The 24,264-nt window shown below is 36.5% G+C and overlaps 1 protein-coding gene across 1 annotated transcript in view; it reads left to right on the forward strand.

Moving 5' to 3' along the window:
* ft (cadherin-related tumor suppressor fat) overlaps positions 1 to 24,264 on the forward strand; it is a 108,955-nt gene that overhangs the window by 75,888 nt on the left and 8,803 nt on the right. The window contains 13 exon segments of the mRNA XM_018448972.1: positions 1,876 to 2,229; positions 9,615 to 9,851; positions 12,817 to 13,155; positions 13,318 to 13,887; positions 14,343 to 14,675; positions 14,916 to 15,093; positions 19,947 to 20,127; positions 20,578 to 20,831; positions 21,158 to 21,588; positions 21,730 to 22,074; positions 22,242 to 22,571; positions 22,878 to 23,491; positions 23,493 to 23,970. Of these exon segments, the coding sequence (XP_018304474.1) occupies positions 1,876 to 2,229; positions 9,615 to 9,851; positions 12,817 to 13,155; positions 13,318 to 13,887; positions 14,343 to 14,675; positions 14,916 to 15,093; positions 19,947 to 20,127; positions 20,578 to 20,831; positions 21,158 to 21,588; positions 21,730 to 22,074; positions 22,242 to 22,571; positions 22,878 to 23,491; positions 23,493 to 23,970 (4,644 nt within the window).

Raw genomic sequence — 24,264 nt, forward strand, 5'->3', positions numbered from 1 at the left:
TTCCCTGCCTGCAAATCTCTTCGTAACGCTGCTTGAAATCGGTTGTTTTCTTGTCGAATTGAAAATGATCCAGTCTCTCGCAATCTATTAAATGTCAACATAAACACTCTTCGGTTTGGCACTCTTCTGTTTGGAAATCGTCGTGCATATTCTCGCACCGCCTTTAAAGCATTACCGTTGCAGAAACCGTATACAAAAACCATATCAGCATATTCACTATTAGAATACGTACGCGGCATATTGCAAAAGACAAAATTCATCTACTGTTAAAGGCTTTCAAAGAGCGACTGACAAATTCATAACAGAAAGTGGAAAATGTAATCAAATATGTCGGTGCTAGATATGGCAAGAAATGTAAACATTTTTTTTCGATTTCTCTGAAACGGAGCAAAAACGAGCATATGTCTATAGGACTTTTTTTCTTAGTTTTTTACTCCTCTACACGCTCCCGAAGTTTTGCGATTTAATTTGGAAACACCCTGTATATATATAAAACTACAATTATATTTTAAAATATATATAATTACATTTATGTAACTATATAAATAAAGTTATATTACGTGTATATAATTTATATTTATATACTTACATATTGCATATTTATAAATAAAATTTTTATATATTTTAGTTATCAAATATATATAATTATACTTGCATACATATTTTTTATATCGTTATACTTGCATATATATTTTTTTATATCGAAAATTATAAGTAACTCTCTTCGTTGATGTATTTAAATCTCTGTACAAATGCGAATGATACATAAGAAGAATAGATATGATTCGTACATAGGATAGTTTAGTGCGATTAAATACACACAGCAATTGATTTATCACTTCAGTACTGTTATTCCTGTATTATGCTTTTCCAATAGTTTACCGTTCCTCTCGCCGTTTTCGATATACTGGCTGCTGGTAGTCGCATAAACCTCGGAGCTGCTGACGTGACTGAGAATTTAATGAAATGAGACATGCACGAGCGGGATCGAAAAACTAACTTTCTCACGAGTCTTCGCATGCATACCGTGACTTCGACTCCGCAACGGCCTTCGTATGTTCCCTTCGGCTTTACACATAATTACGTCTCTGGCGTTAGCCAAATCGTCGCAAATTCTTGTATCGAATATATGGCTCTCGACGTATTTCAAAATTAAGTTCATACATTTTTCTCTTGTGCTCGATCTGTATATGTAGTTGTTACCTACATAAATCTTGCCTTGAAAATGTACTCAGCTTTGAATTTCTTTTTCGTCACACATTACTATGTGTTCTTAACCCAAAAATGATAAGCAAATGACATTTATTGTTAGACTGTGAAAATTACAAGCATTAAAAAAATAATATTATTATATATAAACAATAAATTATGATATTTTTGTAGTGACAATGAAACATAACAATTAATTAAATGCAATAAATTATAATTATATATAATAATTTCTAATTAATATATATATATATATATATTATTCTAAACTTTTTATTTTATGTGACTTAACGCAACTAAAAATTATGAATCTATAGTATCTATCTGTTTTAATATGTCTGCGATAGGAATTATCACAAGGAGAAATTAATTACTTTTTTATTTTTTGCTGTAATAAAAGTTGCGCCAAAAGTTTTTAATTACATAAGCAACCGGGAATTTTTACGATGACCGAGATAACCGATCTTGCGGGTGCGATCCAGATTATTTTGATTGAAACTACGAGACTTTCCTATCGTAACGTTTCCCGAACATTCCTCTCCATCTGACAATACCGTCGGTACCGTCGAGTCATTGACGACTCAATCCGACTGGATCCGATCTGACCGGAATGACCGATGACCTCAGCGAGCCACTTCTAATCGTCATACCTTTTTCTTGCGGCAGGTACGCGTGACGGTGCTGGACAAGAACGACGTGGCACCAACGTGGGGCCCAGGCCCGTGGAAATTTAATATCTCCGAAGAAGCGCCGCCCAATACCGTCATCACGGTTCTCGAGGCCCACGATCCGGATACCATCGGTACTCTGACTTACACCCTGGTGCCGAATCATCGTCGTCCCGGCGATCGCGGCGAGTCCGCGGACAACGATGAGACGCAGGGCCAATTTAAACTGCATCCGACCACCGGCCAGCTCAGCCTCGCCGAGTCTCTCGACAGGGAGACGAAGGAGAGATACGTGCTCAAGGTGCGCGCCGACGATGGTCTGCAACACCGGGACATCGTGCTTCATATACAGGTGAGAGTGCGAGACTTGAGCGACGTGGCGCGTTAAGAGATACATTTCCTATACGGAGAAAATAAATTACGTAAAAAATATATATTCCTCTTTACAACATTACGTTGTAAAGTTGGACCACAACTATGTTATAATATTACTGTGAAAGACGCAGACAACCAATTATATTTTAATTATATTAAAGAAATTGTTATTTTCTTTTACAATAAAAATATTAGCAAATTTAATTTGTTATTGAAGGCGAATAGTAAATATATTCGTTGCTGGACTCGTCGCTGCTTTGATGATGGAATTGTAATGACGGAATAATTTGCAGAGCTAATAAATTTTCAGCGATTGAGATTGGAGATAACAAATATTCTTAACAAGAATCTTTGTCTATATTATAGTTGATAAAATTTACTAGACATCTTAATTTTAATATAGTTCGCCAGATTTTTTTCTCCGTTCATATACGAGTGACAGTATCGATAATGTCTTATATATTTTATGATTCTCACATTTTTTTTCGCTATAAAGTAAAGTAATTAAATCAGCGTAATACTTATATGAAATAGTCATTCTTTCTAAACGCATCTTAAACTATCGAAAATGGCATTTGTGGCCGGTGGTAGGAGAGAAGAATCGAACTGTAATTCACCAGTACGAAGAACAGACGATTGTTCCCAAGTATTGGAATGCTCAGTGCGAGCGAAGGGTCAAGTCGATAATGCATTAGACACGTCCCCGTGCCGAAAGGTCGTCGACAACTTCCTACTATAACTGTAACCTATTGCTTCATATCAACGATTTTCTTCGTAGTTAAATAATAACCCGGTACTCGTGATGGAATTCGGTCGTCGTACCAACAAACGAACTCGGCGACGTTGGCTAATTTCTCCTTGCTCGAAGGATCGTTGCGCGAATAACGAATCGTCCTGCAGGATGAAGGATCGAAAGAAAGAGAGAGAGAGGGAGAGAGAGATAGAGGCTATGTAACTACAGCGATGAATTAATTTATGAGTGTACTTATACGGGATATCGTTATTACTGCGAGACCAATTACTGGTCAATTTAAAGGCAATCAATCTCTAACGGAATCGAGCCAGACAACACGATACGGTGTAGTGTAAAATTTACCCAGTCTAGGAGAAGAAATTTCTATCTAATAGTGTAGATATATTTTCTTTTGTTTTAAAATTAGATGTTTAACTTAAACAGATATTTTCATCGAAAATTTATGAATTTAATTCAAGAATAATATGCTTGTTTACGAAAAAGAATTTCTTTTTTTTTTTTAGAATAGGATACAAAAATAAATTGGTTTTTTCGTGATGTGAGAAAAATATAGGGATGCCGATAAACTGATGATAAGATTTGATGTAACTTAAAAATTAGTCGTGCAAGCTTCACGCTACATGCTAGGTTGTTTCACAGGGCGTGGGTAAAGGGTCGCGGACGGATCTGATATTTTTCAATTAATGGCCGGTAATCAGGCGAAAACGCCGGCGGGGCGAGAAAAGTCGGGGTGTACGGTTATAATGCCGTACGCATAAGTCAGCGCTGTCTATCGTAACGAGCGATCTCGAGCAGAACAATGTTGCGCTATTGCGTACCCGCGCAGGCATCACTCGGAAGATAAATCTACGATTGCCTGGCGACCCGCCAAGCGGATTGCTCGCACACACTCACTCTGCACGTGCATGCAACAATGGCACACCCGTTCCTCTGAGTGAGAAAGATCGAATTCGTTTCTGCGTGATTGTGAAATGCCGCGAGAAAAATTGACTCTTGTATGAATCGATTGCGTTAGAATACCAGTGCGAGATAAATGTAGACAGATAGAGAGAAAGAGAAGTATGACGAATAGTGTAACTATCGTAAAAAAATCTCGAGATTTCAATCAAAATTTCTAATCAATGAGATTACGTAAATTTAGTCTCTAAATGTTCTTTTGACGCCTACTATCATATATTTAATATATGTTATACCGCTCGTGAAAACATTGAGTCAATATATGATATATTGATATAAAATATTTGTATATTTTTAATATGATGTTATAAATATAGAAAAGAAATTAATTTCTCATTAATCTAATACTCTCTAAAATCTTTAGAGTGGAATCTAATTCTAAAGAGTGAAATCTTACTTTTAAAAATTGACAATTAAGACACTCTTTTTCAACACTGGTTCAGTTATCATTCTTTGACACTCTTTAGAATTAGATTACACTCCAAAGGTTCTAGAAAGTACATTCTAAAATAAAAAATATATGTATTTTAAAATTATATTTTATTGAAAAAGGTTATCTCTTACTTTTTTTTTTGTAGCATTAGCAATACTTAAATCAAATCGGTTGAAAGTACCGACATATTCATTCAGCACTTCCCGTGATCCCTAGGCGCGTGCTATTGCGAGGCGTGCTTGGTGACGCGCGGAGTATATCGCGCGTCCCGCCTTATAATTCATTACTCGGTTCGGTCGAAACGATTCGTGGTGATAAAAAACGAGAGTTGGCTCGGGATCCGGTCGTCTAACGAAGCCTAAAGAGGGACCCCGACCACCGGCACCGGGCCGGCCGCGCCGGGACCTCGTCGGAAACAATCACAAAAATTATCCTTATGATGGGTAATGGCTGAAATTCTTTTAAAGACTTCGCTTTACTAACAGTCGCCCCGTGCTCGCGTCGACTATTTTAAAGGTAGAAGGGAGAAGAAAAAAAAGAGAGAGAAAAGACGAATGTCAGATCCGGTCATAGCTCGACAGTTTCGGGGCTCCATGAAAGCGGACTGCTCTGTATTGGTTAAGCGTTGCGGAATTTGCCCCTTCTGGCCTCTTATATCTGGTTCTCTTGTCCTATCTTGTTCCCTCTCTTCGTTCCTATCCTGTGTTCTCCTCTGGCTAACCTTAACTATTTCTTCCTCGATCGACCTTCCTGGATCCCTTAGACAACCTCTTCTTCTTTTCTACTTCACTCTCTTCTATTCTTCCTCCTGTTTTTCCTCTTCTCGTCAAATCGTTTTCGCTTGAAATCGAGGAAGAATCAAAATATGATAAAATGAAATAATGTTGGAATAACATGCATATACTAAATTAGAATATTTCCTTATTCCGGAAGTACAATTATTTGAGAAATAATTTAAGAGTGGAGTTTGAAGAGACTAATTTTCTGAAATGTTCTCTTATGTTTTTTACCTGTCATTTTGTCATATTTATGAACTGAACGCTAAGGTGACAATATTATGATATAATATATAATTATATAATATTATATTGTATATAATTGTATTATATATAATTATGTGTGTCACATTTATTTATAAATTGAATATAATTGACTGATTTAAGAAGATGCAAGTCTCTTTTGTGAATATAATGCAATATTCTATGTATTATATTTTTTTATATATATTAATCTTGCGCACTAATTTCCGTATCTATAAACTCTTACGTGCTTTTTTTACTTTTGATTTAAATTCTAGTTTGTTTTTAATCATAAACCAATTAAATAGAAATAATCAGTTCAACATTCGTTAAAAATACATTTGGTTATCGTATCATTGTTTATTCAATGAGACTTCGCAAGGTTGATCGACATTTGAGATTTAATGTGTAAAGTTTATTATTTTTTCTTTACACATTCGAATATTATCGTAATCAAATTAAGATCACTATCCATAATCGATTCTTATTTTAAGATCGTCTTAAGTAACGTTTTAAAGTGCTAATACAGCTCTTTGATCGGTTCATGATGTATTAAGACTGTACTTAAGACAGTCCTAAATATAAAACTCGATTATGAATACCACCGGCCTAAGATTGTTAGTATGACATTTATCATGTCCGAAAGAAACAAGACTGATTGCGTTTTCTGTGCAATTTCCATGCGTTATAAATAGTAATCCACTTTTTTATTACAAATATAAGTATATATAATTACACCCCCATACATGCACACGTATTTAAACAACATTGGCAAGAGCGTATATTGTCGCGTATGAACTATATACATACATGCTTCGGTCGCGGAATCTGGACCCCGTCTGGTACCCCCTGTCATCCCTCGGTCCTTCACCGGGACTCAAAGCGTCTCTTGCCCAACCTCTCTTCCAACCCGTCTCTTTTTCTTCGTCTTCTCCCTCCTTCTCGCTGGCTCCTCGTCATCCACTGTCGTCTCGGGACACCATCACTTTTTGCAAACGTCTCCAAGCCCTCCTTAATCAAACCGTGCCCACTTCATTCTACCGCACCGCATGTCCCCGTGGAAAACTTGGAAATGTTTTGAGCACGCTTTACGTCTAGGAAGACGTATTAATCTAATATTATCTTAGAATCACATTAATTTTCTATACGCAAAACGTTAATAACGATTTAAATAGTTGATCTATTTGCACACTAAAAAGAAAGTTTAATTTAAACTATTATAGCAAATATTTTATTTATGAAATATGCATTTATTATGAATATTAATTAAAATAAATAACTATGAAAAAAGTAATCTGATATGAGAATAAACTCGCTGTCATTTGAAGCTTTTTGATAGAATCCTTGATAATATCTTATTTTTATTAACTATTTTTTGTTAATTTTGAGGTCTCTCTCTCTCTCTTTTTATTGGCATGAAGGAATAGCGTATAATATTTGTAATTCAAAATTAAATACAATATTAATCCATATTTTTAATAGTAATACATAGATGGATTCGTTTGTTTCCAAGTTTAAACTTAAAATGCAAACTTTTAATAATATATGCTTTTTACTGAATCTCTATTGCGACGGAGAGTATCAGTTAATTAAAACGGAATAGTTATTACTTTTAAAATCATATTTCACTATCGCCGTCGAATTATAGATATTCCTCAAATCTTTTAGTTTAGCATGACAGCAAGAGATAACATACGAAAATCTCATCATTTAATTAAGATTCGATTTACTAAGATATAGAGGAAGATCACCGATACTGACATAGATCTCCTAAAGCGACATTTCCTTATTTCTTAGAAACTAACCTTTGCACCTTATCAATACTAATAAAAACGTGATCTGTTTAGCTAATTAAAGAAATACAAACTCATAATTTTCATATATTTGTGGCTTATTTCTATACCAAATCAGCTAAAAACGAATTCTATGAATCCGAGAAGAAATAAATTCTTACGGTGTTCTTTTGCAAATTGCGTAATTAAAATAATAGTGACTGTATTATTGATAATATTATGTCATTTTAAATGTTTATAATTTCATAAATTAGTTTTCTTTACAGAATAGAATATATCTTTATTTATAGAATAGGAATGTTGGCATTTTATGTTGTCTACTATGTCAGTTTTGGAGTCCATTTTGTCAGACGCTCATTTTTGCATAACTTACGAAAAACTTAATTATTGCAAGTTGTATTTTTACCTTTTGTTTAAGAAATATTGTCTAAAAACAAAGTGGTATGTCGGTATCGGTGACCTTCCTCTATATTAAATCATCTTAGATTCGGCGCTCATTAGTAGCCGCAAACACAGCCGCCACGCAGAAGTAATGTAATTTACATATCTGATTGATAATTTACATGTGTACGAGATTAATGTATTATTTGTTGTTAAGTTATTACATGTTTTCGGGAAGCGAGAGTAAAAGGAAATGAGAAAGAGAGAGAAGTCGCTACTTCTTTTAGTTTGACAAATGCGTGAAAAATGTAAATTCGCGGAAAAAATTTAAATTCTACCGTTCGTTTTTGATTTTATGAAGTTTTTTCAAGCGATAAAAAAATATAAACTGATGGCATCATGGAGTCGGGCAGAAATCATGTGAAATAACGAAAGGACTGGATTATATTAAATCATTTGTAAAATTATCTCTCTCGATGTTCTGTCAAATACATTGCATCGGGTATTCTATAATAGTATTCTTTTTATACTTGTATATTTTAAAGATCTTAATTAGTATTCTTCTTGATTATTATTCAACAAGTAGTAGCTTTGTAAAAAATTTATGTAACGTTATACATTAAAAAAAAAATAATAGATTGTTGAATTGATGATTGTAGAATTATTACAGAGAAATTTATGTGTGTATGTGCGTGTTGTATGATGTGTGCATTTTTTCATAAAAATATATAGTAAAAAGTGGTGAAAAAGAGCGTAACACGTGATGAAAATGGTGTTTATCAGCGTTATTTATTCTCGCCCTCCATCGAGAGAGGGCCATCTTTTTCCATCGCGCATTTCACCGCTGCACGACGATCGATCACAATGAGCGCATTGTTACATGGATAAATAGCCTGCGGGCCCTGAGAATGTTTTCTCGCGCCGGGACTACTGTACAAGGGAGCGAGGTAGCACAATAATTCGAAGGCGAATGAAGTGAGCACAGCGCGGCGTGAATATTTCCGGTGGCGACGGTGTTTATCCAAGAATGACGTCGAGTGCGCGCCATTCGAGCCGATTTTATTCTCCGAGTGTTTATTTTAAGATCGCGCGTACCGGGCTTCCGGGTCTATTAAGAGCCGCGCGGGACACGAGAGGTGCGCGTTGTAAAATCTTTTCTGCCGCTTTTATTAAATGCGAGGGATGAAAGGTGCGCGGGGACGTGCGTAATGAAAGCAACTCACTGTGTCCTTTGAAACGGCTTTGAAGAAAAAAAGCTCTCGCGGAGAAATTCTTGGAAGGGAAGTGAACACCTAACCCTTAGAATGGTATTTAAATACTAGATAAAGGGTTTTCGTCGAACGTGCATGAAAAGAGGGTAACATCTAATATTATATCTAATATTATAAAATTTAAAAATTATTTAAATTTTATATACATAAATTTAAACAGGATATTCTTTATTACTTTATTACTTTATTACTTTATTACTTAATATTTTAAAAAAATTATATCTTTTATATTAAAAAATTTAAAGAAAATTGTAGATAAAAATATCGATACCTTCAGTTTTATCAGTGCCTATACATAGATAGGTACATTTTTTCCTACAAATATTTTTTTTATGTATATAGACAGTGTAAAGATGCTAGTGAAAAGGATGATTTTGTTGAATCATCAAAATAATTATATAACTAAAAAATAATGAGCAATGTTGCAAAAAACTTTGAAATTCTAGCAAGTTTTAACGGTTTACATAATTATCTTGATGGTCCAACAAAATTACTTTTAGATCTATATATTGAAGAAAATTTCTGGTTGAAAATGAACGAACCAGAAAATTCTGATCTCTATTTTTAACCAGAATTCCAATTAATAGAACAAAACTCTTAATTTTTTCATACTAGCTAAATAAAAGTATCTAACTAAATATATTTTAGCAAATATACTCTAGCAAAACAGTTCTTTTGTGCAAACGTAATTGTAATATGCCGCGCCTTACATCATTATACTGTGCTAATAGAGAATCTCAAAAACTATTCGCAGGTCACCGACACCAACGACAATGCGCCGACCTTCCAGAGCACGGCCTATTCGTTTGATGTTCCGGAGAACGTGCCAAGAGGCAGTCGCGTTGGTCAGGTTGTCGCGACCGACGCCGACGCCGAGGGGCCCAACAGCCATTTGAGCTATGTGCTCATCTCCGACTGGGCAAACGATGTATTCTCATTGAATCCAAGCACCGGCGTGTTCACACTCACCGCGAGTCTCGACTACGAGCAGGTTGGTATACTGGAACGAGTCCATACGTTGTCACGTCCAATAAAGTACTCTGTCAAATGAAGTCATCAATGGCGATGATCATCGCTATTCTGATCCTAGATGCGGTCAATGTCTTATTACAAATACTTTGAAACATTTGATTGACTAATCAGAAGAAATCAAAAGACGGAATTTTACTAATTGATCACTCAAGAATGCTTCAAAGTATTTGTAGCATCACGTTGATCTTACTCTTTGTCGGGAGTATTGAAGTCCTTATTTATACTTGACAGAAAAATTTGAATTTTACATGAATTTCTCCACGATTATGAATAGTTCATGAATCCACATGGAATTTTTCGACGGGTCAGCTTTGGCGGACCATGAGCGAAATAGTAACGCAAATGAAGTTATCGATGAATTATGAGTGAATCAGATGACGATCACCTCGAGATTTCAATTCTTTCGAATTGGTCCTTATTTATTAACAGAAAAATTTGAATTTTTTATGAACCGCATTCTCTCGTGATTATAAATAGTTTGTAAAAAATTTTACGATGTGTTAATTTTAGCGTTCAAACTTTTATCTTGACATCATAGACATATAAAAAAATTTGAATTTTGCTTGAATATCTTCGCAATTATGAATAGTTTCGTATGGAATTTTTCGATGGCGAATCATGAACAAAATAGTAACTCAAATGAAGTCAGTCTTTCGACATCAAAAGACTTCAACTTGTTCTTTGATTTCTCAGCGATTCTCTTTCTACATATATAACCATGACTTGTCCGTTCTCTATTTATTATTCCACGTAAAAATACGCTATTAAATGATCGCAGTCATAACCCAGAGCATGCTCATGAACTGGAACGATAATGCCGGATGATTCTGATGCCATATGTTTACATATCGCTATAGATATGTCCATCATAACAGTCGTTGGATGAGATGGGGTTAACGGCGACTCGCCGAGATGAAGTTCCGTTCAGATCAGTCTCTTAGAACTGAAATACGCACGCGTGTAACATTAAAACACGTCGAATGCCGCGGGCAGCGATTATAACCATGAACACGCCTCTACATTCAAGGATCTGAGCTCACCTATTATATTATCCGTAGCGGTGAGCAACGCTAGAATTTAGGGTTTAACGCTATAACAGTCAGACAGATCGATGAACAGTCTTTAATGGCGGTCTCTCCTGTGCTACATTTTGGAGACAAGCCATACTTAGCTATACTTTCGGAAACACTTCATAAACTGTGGCCAGTAGCGTAACCAAAATTTTAAAATTTTACAAAATGGGGAAACTTGCAATGCAATCTTTCAAATAGAATACTAAGGAGGGAGAATAGTTGCGAACATGCAAGAGACTATTGAATAATTATTCTTTTCCGATTCAAGGAGAAGTATCATTCTTCAGATAAAAACGTTATTAGTTATTAAGCATTTATTTATTAGTCAAAGAAAAACAATAGCTCTTTGCCTATATGCAAAAATATTTGCAATCTTTTCTTTCGTCAGGTATGTTTTCACATTTCAAAATTAATACTTATATATATGCTAATGATTGGCATGCAGAAATAAGTATCAATCATATATTATTGCATATAATATATTCGTATGTGCATATATTATTCGACTAACATAGAATGTCGATATATATTTTATAAAACATAAAATTAAATGAAGATTCAAGAGAACAGAAATAATAGTGGATTAACATTTTAGCGAACAGTTTTAGCGCCCTATATAATTATTTTGATGGTTCAAACAAAATTATTTTCAGATCTAAATATGTGTAGCTAAATTTTTAGATACTTCAGCAAAACACTGTTCTTTCTGTGTACATATAAAAGTGTAGTACACGTATATATATATATATATAAAATATTAATTCTTAACAATTTATCGTATAAAATGAATAATCCTAAATTTCTCTACTCCTTTAATGTATATGCGTGATTTAATTGTTCATTTTGTAGGTTTATGTCGATATTTTTTATCTGTTAACATTTCTGTTCTCTTAAATCTTCATCTAGTTTTATCTCTCATAAAATATATGTTGATGTTTTTACGTTAGTCGTCAATAGCGACATTAATATCAATGCAATAATATGATTGATGCTTATTTTTGTGCCATTGGCTACGCCACTGTTTGCGCTTTATGATAGAGCGGATGCGTGTTGATGCAGTTTCTATCGAGAAGAAAACGAAAGAAGAAAAGCGTAAGCGAGAGGTACGGGATAAGGGTAGCTTATAGAACCCTTCATTAACGTAATGCCCTTTTAGATACACGCCAACATCATTACAGAGCCATGCAATACGTTCATATACACGCGTATGCGAAACACATCGGAAACAAAGAAATAGCATGGTGCCGAATTAACATTATAGTTTTTGCAAAACAATTAAATACGGTTCTTAAGGATCTATTACAGAGAAAGTTACAAAGATGGTAGTTAATTCTTTTGCAATTTCTTTGTACTGAACGCTGTCCAATACTTCTATTAAAAAAAAAAAGAATTATCTTTTAAAATTGCTCGAATAAAGTTTGGACGTTGTCGTCATTTTAGGATTACTATAATGTGTTTTTAAATCAAGTTAGTATCTATTAATAATTATTAATAAAAATAAATTTAACTCACTAATTTATATGTATAAGCATTATTATTATTAAATCTATAAAATAAATATAAATTGATCTTTTATAGTTTGCCTGACATATATAACGGATCAATCAAAAGGGTAGTTTTTAAGAATCTATAATATCATAAAATAAAATTAACATTTATTTTGTAAATTTAAAACTTGCAATACTGTTCTAAATAATTAATTTTTAAATACCTAACTTTCTTTTTCTTGAACAATTTTATATTTATTACTTGTGTCACACTTTTCTTAAAGGGATGCAATATTATGTTCTTCGTACAATTAAATCATATAATTAAATCTTGTTTGGCTATTTTACTTTGCGTTATATATAGGTACAGCACTACATCCTCGTCGTTGAAGCTACGGATGGTGGTGTTCCCGTGTTATCGTCCACCGTGACGGTGTATTGTAACGTTGTCGATTTAAATGACAACGCGCCAATCTTCGAAGCCGGACCGCACGCGGCCGACATTATGGAGAACGCGACTATCGGCACACCCGTGCTCACCGTGACAGCCCAGGATCTAGATTCTGGCGACAATGGTAGAGTCGTCTACGCCGTCGCTGGCGGCGACGAGGACGGTGACTTTGGGATGGCTCACAACGGTACTCTCTTTACACGCCGGGCTCTCGATCGCGAGCGGAAACCAATCTACAACCTGGTGCTGAGTGCTACTGATAGTCCATTACCGCCAGCGCGGCCGTTGTCTTCTACAGTACAGGTTGGTGAATCCTGAAAAATCTGAAGAACCTTTCTATGATGTTTTTATATAAATGAGAAAATTTTAAAAATTCTTGAGTATAGTTTAGCATTTATTAAAAATATTAGAAAGCTAAAGCATTCTCTTGATATATTTAAATTTAATGACATCCAATAAAAATCTCTGGCATTAAAGTTACGATTATGTACGGTGAAAATCGTGTTGATAATTTCTCTTTTTTCTGTTTTGAAACAATACACGTTATTCTTCATTCAAACGACATAGGTGACGGTGGTGTTGCTGGACGTGAATGACATGTCACCGCAATTCACATCGTCCAGAGAATTAACAATATCTGAGAACGCACCAATCAATACGGTAATAACAATAATAAAAACATCCGATCGGGATGAGGGTCGAAACGGTTACGTCGAGTATACATTGAAGGACGACAGTAATCTACCGTTTACCCTCGGCCTATCGGATGGGTCGCTGCGTGTCTCCGGATCGTTAGACCGTGAGCAAAGATCTAACTACACTCTGGAGATCATCGCCAAAGATCGTGGCGACCCGCCGAGATCATCATCGACCACTCTCTCCGTCATGGTGCTCGATGAAAACGACAACTCACCCGTGTTCGATCCTAGGCAGTACTTCGCCACCATCGCCGAGAACGCCAGCATTGGTGCCAGTGTGCTCCAAGTCAGTAATATTGCAATAAACTTTAATGCTTTAGAAGAGTGAAAGAAGAAATAAGATTTCTTTAAATTGTCCTAAATTTTCTGACAAAGAGAATTTAAAATTCATAGACAGAATATCCATTTCTAAAATCCGATAGAAAAGAATATTGATTATAATTACAATAACCGATGTTGTTACAATTTTTATCAAATGTATGTTAAGTAGAGCAATTAATATCAAAATAATAAAAGATACAAATGTGGCTTTCTCTCTCTCTCTCTCTCTCTCTCTCTCTCTCTCTCTCTCTCTCTGTTTATATATTATTTATATTGTATTAATTTTGTCAAATTTTGTATATTTTTGTATATTCTTTCTAGTCTATTTTTTTTTTAATAGAAATAAATGCTTTTGTTTCTCTCTATCTCTCTCAATATGCTTAAATTATAAATCGTCATTTTTTGTTGGTTTGGCTTCAGGTGTCGGCAATGGATCGTGACGAAGGTGCGAACGGCAGAGTTCGGTACAGCATCGCAATGGGGGATGATAATCGGGACTTCACGATCTCAGAGGATGGTGGTGTGATTCGGGTGGCGAAAAACTTGAATTTTGAACGCAAACCGCGGTACCATTTGATGATCCGTAGCGAGGATTGTGCGGAAGAAGTCGGAAAGGAGCCGCGCAGCGATACAGCCCAAATTACTATTACTGTGCTCGACATCAACGACAATGCACCAATCTTCCTTGATTCGCCTTATCTAGCGCATGTTATGGAGAACATGGTGCCGCCGGGTGGCGGTTTTGTGATACAGGTACTTAATACCGCAAAGAATAAAGCGTTCGAAGTATTCCGAATATTCGAGTCCTTTTGTTGAATTAAACCGATTATTCGAGTTTTAAAAAAATATGCATAATAATTCCATAATTAATAATTAAAAAAATTTAGATATTAATTATAATTATATAGGTCGAAATTTCATTTTATTGTACGTGCGAATCGAATAAATTTTGATAAATAAATTAAAATTAAAACTTTGTGTGTCCGTTAAAAGGTTAAAGCGTACGACGCAGACACTCCACCGTACAACGATCAAGTGAGATACTTCCTCAAGGAGGGTGACACAGATTTATTCCGCATAAATGCGAGCACCGGCGATATATCGCTTCTTCGTCCGTTGGATAGGGAACTGGTACCAGAATATACACTTACTGTATCGGCTATGGATACCGGTAAGTTACTCGCAACAGCTATTAAATATCCCATTGAACATTCCATCAATATTGTAGCAATATTTTAACTACATACCAACAACATTCAAGTTATATTGCAGCAACGTTACGACATGCTAGTTATATTATAACAAGATTGCAACATTCAAATTATATTGCAGCAACATTTCAACATTCCAGTTAAATAGTAGAAATGTTGCAACATTGTTAGAATGTCTTGTGTTATGACCTAGTCAAATGTAGATAAGAAAACTCGTAACTAGTTACAAATTAAGGAAGATACGATAATTGTAGAAAGCAAATGTTTATCGCGTAGCAAGAATCGTTTGTTTAAAAACGTTACGTTTATTCTCTGATTACATATTTGCATATATTTGTATTTTACATGTCGACCACTTTTTTTATTCTATGAAAATTTTATTAAAGTAATTTTTAAATGTTATAAAAAATAAGTAAGAATGCACTGGATCGTAATTACTGGATACCGGATATCGGATATCCGAGAAGGCAATTTCTTTGAGTAGGATATCCAATCGGATTTCGGAAAACTGTCTTCTAAGAAAAAAAAACCAAGAAAAGGCTGTAAAGAAAGAATTGTAATTTTGCAACAATATATACAATATTAATATGGCATGATGAATATGCGTACTCATTTCTAAAATAACAAATCAGCAATTTAATGACATAAAATTTCAACCGGATATATTCCCGGATACTAATGATATCCGGTCGGATAAAAAACGTGCCGAATTAATACCGGATACCGGATACTTTTCGGATATCCGGTGTATCCCTAAAATAAAAATAAATATATTCCGGACAATCTATTATATAATGATCGACACCGAAAGGACAGCCCCTTATTCTCTGACAGGAATTATTTTTACGATCCATCTCGCTGTAGCCGGTCTGTGTAAAACTGGTTGCGAATTAGTACGAACAAAGAACTTAATTAAGTTTAGATTGGCGCATCAGTGTAACCGAATATTGTTGGATAAAAATAAGTTACAATTATTACAATGTAATTTTATTTGGTAAGGAAGAAAATTTAAACGACGGACAATTTTTTTTCTTAAATCTATTTTTTTCATTTCTTTCCTTTAAAAACTAATATTTATAAAAATTCATTATATATATATCTTTTATTTAATATCTTTTATTTTTACATTTTAATTACTATAATTATAATATTAATTATAACATTACTATTGTATCGCATAGTCGAAATGCGCACTTTACTATTTCTTTTTGTCATTTCGTGTATATTCAAAAAGAATTTTGATTGGCTGTCAATTGACTTTACGATTGGTGCGATTGCTATTATTTCCAGTCATCCTATACGTGATTGGCTTTTAAACATTCGTGAAATTATGCTGGCGATCGATTCGTGCTAATTCCTTATGCAAACCGTACCACCAGCCGTCCATTAAATGACGGTCCGCCGAAATGTCAATACAGCGTTATCCAGCACATAGACGAGAAACGATAGACTATGTACGCGGTGGGTTTAAGTAATGAGCGGTAATATACAAATTGGATATAAATTTGTGGGTTGTTCGATGAGATTCTTTAAGCGGTGGGCAGTTCCTCCCTCTTAAACCTTCCTTTTTTTCTCCTTGCTTCCTCTTAGAAGCCGGTAGTCCTCCTCTGGTCCTCCCTCTCCCCCGGTCTTCACCCCTTCCCCGCCCGCCCCTCTTCCCGTCCCGCCCCCGGTCGCGGTGGCTCGATGGCCCAATCGGTCCCCGGCGAGGTAGACAAGCCCGCAGAGTTATGACGCGCGATTATGATAATCGGCCTCGAATGCCTTCCTCCCTGTCTACCTCAGCGCTGGCACTGTCCTCTCCTCCTTTCTCCTTCTCCTCCTCTTCTTCTACCGTTCCTCTCTCCGGTTCTCCTGTTCGACCGCAGGCTTTAAGGCTCCCTTCTCCCCTTCTTCAGCACGCTTCGTTCTTCACCACCTCACCATCTCGTCCGTGCCGTCCTCTCCCCCTGTCTTCTCGTTCCGCCGTTCGTGAGGTCCTGCGCGCGTTTTGGGCCTCACGACTTCTTCTTTTTGTTTGAAAAAAGAAGGAGAGAGAGAGAGAGAACCATTTCTTTTGGATAGTGCCCGCACTCGCACATTATATTCTACTTTATTCATATACCCGCAGAACACTGTCACGCGCTCACCCGTCAGCGCACTCTCGGAGCACGTATTTTTGTCTTGCGCGATGCACATCGTTGGGGCGATTATAGGCTCTTGTGACCCCTTCAGCATCTGTCGCACGTAAACAGGATGTCTCGTTTCTGTTGAGAAATACTATTCAATGACTTGTGCGTTTGTGTTTTATTTCCTTATAATTAAAAAGATATATATGTCAGTCGGAATATCGCCAACTGGCGCTTAACAAAGATTATTTCTTAACACCTCTTTTCGGTAAGGATAACATTCTCGCGAGAAGTCATATACATGCGTTCTTACTCTATTACTCATACTCGTGATACCTAAGGCTAGCGATTTCCCTAAAAATTGATATTCCTGATCAGCCGAGCTGAACATCCCGTTCGGTGGAAATCGGCGTAACAAGTGAGCTTCTTCATTACTGTCATTAGTAAGCAGTAAGCAAATTATGCTATTACTTGTTATGCAAAGTGGGCCATCTCTCCTGACTTTGAATCCCTGGGAACTTGCGTTCACCACGTACATTGTGTACTGCAATTGTTATACCGCTACGTTTGTCATTTTTTCCTCTTTCTTCATGTATTTCTTCTATTTTCTTGTTTTTACTGGCGGTAATTTATTATTATATTTTATTATTTTCAGATAATCCGCTTCAGATAATCTTCTTCCGTCAAATTTTTATCGTTACTCTAAGATGGATTGTTAATTTCATGACATTATTGACACAACTATTTGACTTTTATGCTTAGATTAAATTATACTTTTTTATTTACCTTTTTGAAATGTACATTTTGTTTTTACGAGGAGTTATGATACGCGAGTCAGCACTTGTAAGATTTATCTATTGAATGGTATTCTTTGTTAATTAATATTAATATAAATTTTATATGTAATTAATTCTTTTCTTTATCAAATATATTCTGAAGCAAGTAATGAAGGAAAAATCTGCACCTACAGGAAAACGCAAGACTTTTGACGCAGTCTATATATCCAATTTGTACTCTTACGATCTTACGGGATATTTACCTAGAACATGATAAATACAGTTTTAGTCTCAGCCTCCGTCTTCTTCTCCCGTTTTCTCTCTTCTTCTCTTTCTTTCTCTCTTTCCTCTCTTTCCTCCTTTCTCTTATCCCTCGACGGGAACTCTCCGCGTGATTGAACGGTGTACGTCCGTACAGGCGCGTGGCCCTGGGCTACGCCAACGCTTGCCATGTACATGTACATGTGCCGCGTATACACATATCCGATGTGCAATCAGAGAAATCGGTTCCCTCCTTTTCTGCTGGAGAGTAATGGTGCGTTTTAGGCGGCGCAATTAAGCCGCGGCGAGATTTTTCCGCGCGTACTAACGTCGTTACTCCAGGTATCCCAATCCGTAAATCATAAGTGGGTAGCACAATGGGTACCGCTGGAGAACGCTTGTGTCACGTCTAAATTACCCCAGTGTGTATCGGCCATTATTTAATCGCCGCGTGTACTTCCGCGATTCAGAAAAGTTGCTTTTCCTCACAACCCTCAATGTATTGTACTGAGAAAAATTATTGGTTGACGAACCAGAATTTTTTTAATAAATCTCTTATCTAATTTTAGTTGAGATAACCAGATGTCTAATTATGATGACCGAATTAAATTCTGATTGATATCTGCAAAATCTTACTGGTTTGTTTATTTTTAACCAGAAATTTTTCTCACTGTGCTCTTTGTTTCTTGAAAGCGACTCCCAAGAAAGCATCAATTAGGATCATTCTAATTGAATATGTTAAATTAAGAACTATTTTTGTACAGAAATCTAATACTGCCTAATTTATTATTGAAAGATAATAATTAATTACTTATTTAAAGTACTAAAAGTATTAAATATCACTTTTAATATTAAAAATAAGTAATTAATTACTGTCTTTTAGCATTATAGATTTCTATAAGGGTAAGAAAATTCAGGAAGCGAATTTCTTTCCTTGACAGATTCAAAAAGGATCGAGTTAATTTTTTTTTAGCAAAATTATCGAAGAAGTTTACAAATATTAAATTCAACTTTTAGTTCCCGAAGCATCAAATTCAACTTTTCATTCCCAAATTTATCTAAGAAATAAATTTACAATAAACTCAATTATTACGTATTTACAATTGACTCACATTTAGAAATATAAAATAAATAACAATGTAATAAAATAAATAATATCAGTAGACTTTTGCTTTAAATGATGTTCCTCTGTGGATTTGCGCACTTTATTTTTGTTCCAACTAATTTTGTAACAGAAATCTGCAAAGGAAAGATTGTAGGAGTAACGATTCGTCGGTTAAAAGTAAATATGTGCTTATATTCCATGGCGAGCACGGACAAGTTCTAAATCACTTTACGGCGTCTCGCGGGCGACGCGGACACCACAATAATATTCTGTTAAAATTATGGCCCCGGTTTACCTTCCGTTTGGACCGATTTAAACCGTCATAAACGAGCCGCGAGAGGCGGGCTGTAAATTTAGCGGAATAATCGCGCCACTGACCCAACTACGGTCGCACGGCGTTACGGTTCGCGAGATAGCAATAAAAGCTAAAAAAAAATTAATACAAATAGAAGAACTTGGAGCTAGAGCAACGGCACGACGCATCGGTGCGACGATGGTTGTCGCTTTATGGCTGCCCAACGACATACACGACTGAAGTTTCACATTTTTCTGCGTATTCGCAGGCTCGCCGCCTCTCACCGGATCGGGCATCGTCAGGATAGTCGTCCTCGACGTGAACGATCACAGTCCCGAGTTTGCACGGCAGGACTACAAGGCCACCGTGGTGGAGAACGCACCCGCTGGAACTTGGGTCATCAAGCCGCATGCGACAGACAAGGATGAAGGATTCAATGCGAAAATAAGGTAGGTACTCCTCGCTGATGTTGCGTAATTATGATTGAAAATGCACTCCATTTTATACATGTATGCGATCTTGAATCTGAAAGAAAGTTTATTGTGTAATTCTACTTTCCTTACAGTAGAAAAAAATTTACCTCTTTATTTTTATTATAAATATTATTCAGATATATTCTATAGTTTTCTCTCTGTATCGTACTTTTAGCTCTAAGTTTAAGTTAATAGTTACTAAGGAATTTAATAATTTTAAATAAGAAATTTATAGATTCTTCTTTTTTACGTAAAATTTTGCGACGAAGAGTTGAATCCATATAAGAATTTTTAAATATACTTATTTTAAGAATCCAAAACAATCATAGCAAAATAATAGTCTGTTTGATAAAACATGCTCGGTTTAATTTTATTGATAATATACTTTACCATGTTTAAATAATTTTTATTATTTATTCAAAATAGCTACAACCTACTTGGAGACAAAGCGGAGCGGTTTTCCGCAGATCCTGACACGGGCGAGGTGTTCACCACGGTACCGTTGGATCGCGAGCAGACTGCTGTGTATTATTTGACTCTAGTGGCCAGAGATTCAAGCCCGACGGAACCGCGTGCCTCTGCCGTCAATCTGACGATTTATGTGACGGATGTGAACGACAATGCGCCCCGTTTTTCCAGTCCCCGATATACAGCCTATGTTCCAAACGCGACTAAACCAGGTATAATAAGATTGGCGACGATATTAAGTATGTTAATTAGATGCGTTTAATTAATTAAACTAAGAAAATTCAGAAAGGAAAGAAGAATTTCTTTTCTTCGAGAGATTCAAGAAATCAGGTTGATTTTTTTAGCAAAATTGTTGAGGAAGTTTACAAGTATCAAATTTAACTTTCATTTCCTAAATTATCTGAGAATGAGTGGAGCAAATTTACAACAACTAGTTACAATTGCTGATTACTGAAAGAAAGAACCATCATAGAGTGGTTTTGCTTTTCACCAATTAGCTAACTGCGAGTCCAAATATTAATGTCGATTTTTTTTAAAGGCGACTTTGTCTTCGGCGCGAAAGCAAGCGATGATGATGACGGCGAGAATTCGCGGATCGTTTATTCGCTGCATGGTAAGGATGCCAATCGGTTCACCATCGATCTCAACAATGGTGTGATCCGTGCTACTCAAGAACTGATCGACGACCAGACCACCTATCAACTACAAATACTGGCATCGGACTGCGGTGCCGAGCCTCAGCACGTCACAGCCGATCTGGTGATCCACTTGTGGGAACGGCAGCTGTTTCCCAGCTTCCGATCCAGCGTCAGTACGAGGTTCACGCTGTCTGAGGATGTGTCCGAGAGCAAAGTGATCACCAAGCTGAGCGCTACTACACCGAAAAGCGGACCAGCGAGTAATTTGATCTATGGTATAGCCGGCGGAAATGTGGGAGATGCTTTGAGAATCGATTCTCACACTGGAGAGGTAAATGAGATTGGACATTTAAATTTTATTTATTTAGTTCTTTGTCTCCTTCTTTTTCATATGGAATATAAAACTATTTTAAAAATTATTTTCTTTAGTTTTTTTTTAATATATTATTCTATTATTACAATCCTTCTTTAGGTCGTGGTTGCCTCTGGGTTTGATTACGAGACGGCTCCGCACTACGAAGCCTGGATTGAAGTTCGCGATTCGGACACACCCCCGCTGCGTAGCGTTCTCCAACTTCTAGTGAATGTCACGGACGCTAACGATAATGCACCGATTATGGAGGCACCCATTTACAACGCGACCGTGATGGAGGAAGAATATCCGCCGTTATTCGTCATCAAAGTGTCAGCAAGGGATCGCGATTCCGGTGAAAACGGACAAGTCACTTATCATCTAGTCGACGACTTCTCCGGGTCCTTTATCATTGACAGCAGAACTGGGCAGATTGAGACTAATGAGAAGTTGGATCGCGAAGAGGTGAGGATATTGTAACCAATTACAGTCATAATATCCAATTAATTGATTACAATATTTAAAGCCAGTTGTAATTATCTCGAACCTATCCATCTAAGGATCCTGAAAATATCTCACACATATTTAATTAATAGTGTCATTTAATTATATTCACATTGGAATTTCTTCAGATTGCGTCTTACGAGCTCATCGTAGAAGCCAGAGATCAAGGTCATCCCCGATTAACCGGCACCGCCATGGTGCTCGTTACCGTTCTGGATAAGAATGATAATCCGCCGCATTTCACGCGACTGTTCAGCGTCAATGTGACAGAAAACGCGGAAATTGACACGTTCGTTATACGCATTACCAGCAGTGATCTGGACATTGGTCAGAATGCGAACGTCAGTTACAGCTTCACTGAAAATCTAGGAATGAAGTTTTCCATCGATGCCCTAAGCGGAAATGTAACCGTTGCTGGACAGCTCGACAGAGAGGAACAGGATGAGTATCTACTAAAGGTAGGATATTTAATCTTAATTTACTATTTTATGTGATTGACAAAGATTTGTAACATAAAATCAAAAGAATTGCGTTTGAATTTACAAAAAATAATACAAAAATTTAGAGAAATTGTTTATTGTTAAAAATTTAAAAGATTCAAACATTTTTTAAAGTTTACACATTTATTTACACATTTATATTTGAGGGAAGGAAGGCATTTATGCTATACTTGGGCATTTATGCTACATATGTTATACTTTATGTTTTCTAATAATTCCTAATTATTTATAATTTATTCCTTATTTTCTATAATTTCATTGTAGGTCGCAGCAGGGGACGGCGCATGGCGAGCAGAGACCGCCTTGACGATCACTATTCAGGATCAAAATGACAATGCACCCGAGTTTGACGAAGATACCTATCATTTCCTTTTTCCCGAGCTTCAGCCACAAGTGACGCATGTTGGCACGGTCGCGGCTACTGATCGTGATAAACAGGGACCAAATTCCGTCATATCTTACAGCCTGCTGCAACCGTCCGATCTTTTCACTGTTGATCCTGCGACCGGCGATGTCTTCAGCAAGCGTACTCTACGCTACAAGCACACTCATCGGCCATCCTCGCCGGAGAATCTGTACTCGCTGACAGTAATCGCCACTGATAATGGCAAACCACCAATGTCTTCGAGGACAGTGGTGCACGTGAGCGTGGTAGATGCCAACAACAACGCTCCTCGTTTTGAGCAGAGATCCTATCTGTCAGCGGTACCGGAGAATTGCGAAGTAGGCAAGCGCATTATTCAGCTGATCGCACATGACGACGCTGACTTTGGCGTGAACGCAGAGGTCAGTTATTCGCTGGAGAACATGAACGAAACTGATGTTCTGTTCGCCATTGAGGAGCAATCTGGCTGGATTTACGTGCGCAAGAGTCTCAACGGCATTCACGCGTGTCACCGATAAAGGCGTACCACCGCAGAAGGATGAGATTGTCCTGACCCTTATAATCTCCGGCGAGAACAAACATACGCCCGCCTTCGTCGCCGACAATTACCAGGTCAGAGTGCCGGAAAGCGAAGTGATCAATGCCACGCTTCAGACAGTTTACGCCTACGACAACGATAGTGGACCCAACGGCATGATTCGTTACACAATTTCGTCAGGCAACGAGAAGAATCAGTTCTATGTACACCCTGTCACCGGCGTAGTCACTCGACTCGAGCCTTTTGATTACGATCAGGTACAGGAATATCGACTGAATATCACCGCCACGGATATGGGATTCGAGCCGAAGCAAGTAGTTGCGATCTTAACTATCCATGTCACCGACATCAACGACAATCCTCCGACCTTCAATCAAAGTATATATGAAGCGTTTTTACCGGAAAATTCGCCGCCCGATAGTTTCGTTTACAAGGTATGTTTATCGTGGAATTTTTTACTCTGGTTTATGTTTGTTGGTATTTTTTATTTTTAGCTGACTATCTAGCTAGATAAATTATTCGAATCTTGAGCTTAAAATACGAAGAAATTATTATAAATTTGCTATTTCAAGTTTCCTCATTTCTTAAATAAATCAATTGATGATCTTTGATGCCATAAAAAAACAATATGCTTGAATATGACATACCTAATGTCCAACCCAATTCGATTACTTATAACTTTTATAAAAATGAATATACTGTAAAAATTTGTTTTAACGAAATGCATT

Source organism: Mycetomoellerius zeteki, unplaced genomic scaffold (genome assembly GCF_001594055.1).
Source record: "Mycetomoellerius zeteki isolate Tzet28-1 unplaced genomic scaffold, Tzet1.0 scaffold228, whole genome shotgun sequence".
NCBI lineage: Eukaryota > Metazoa > Arthropoda > Insecta > Hymenoptera > Formicidae > Mycetomoellerius > Mycetomoellerius zeteki.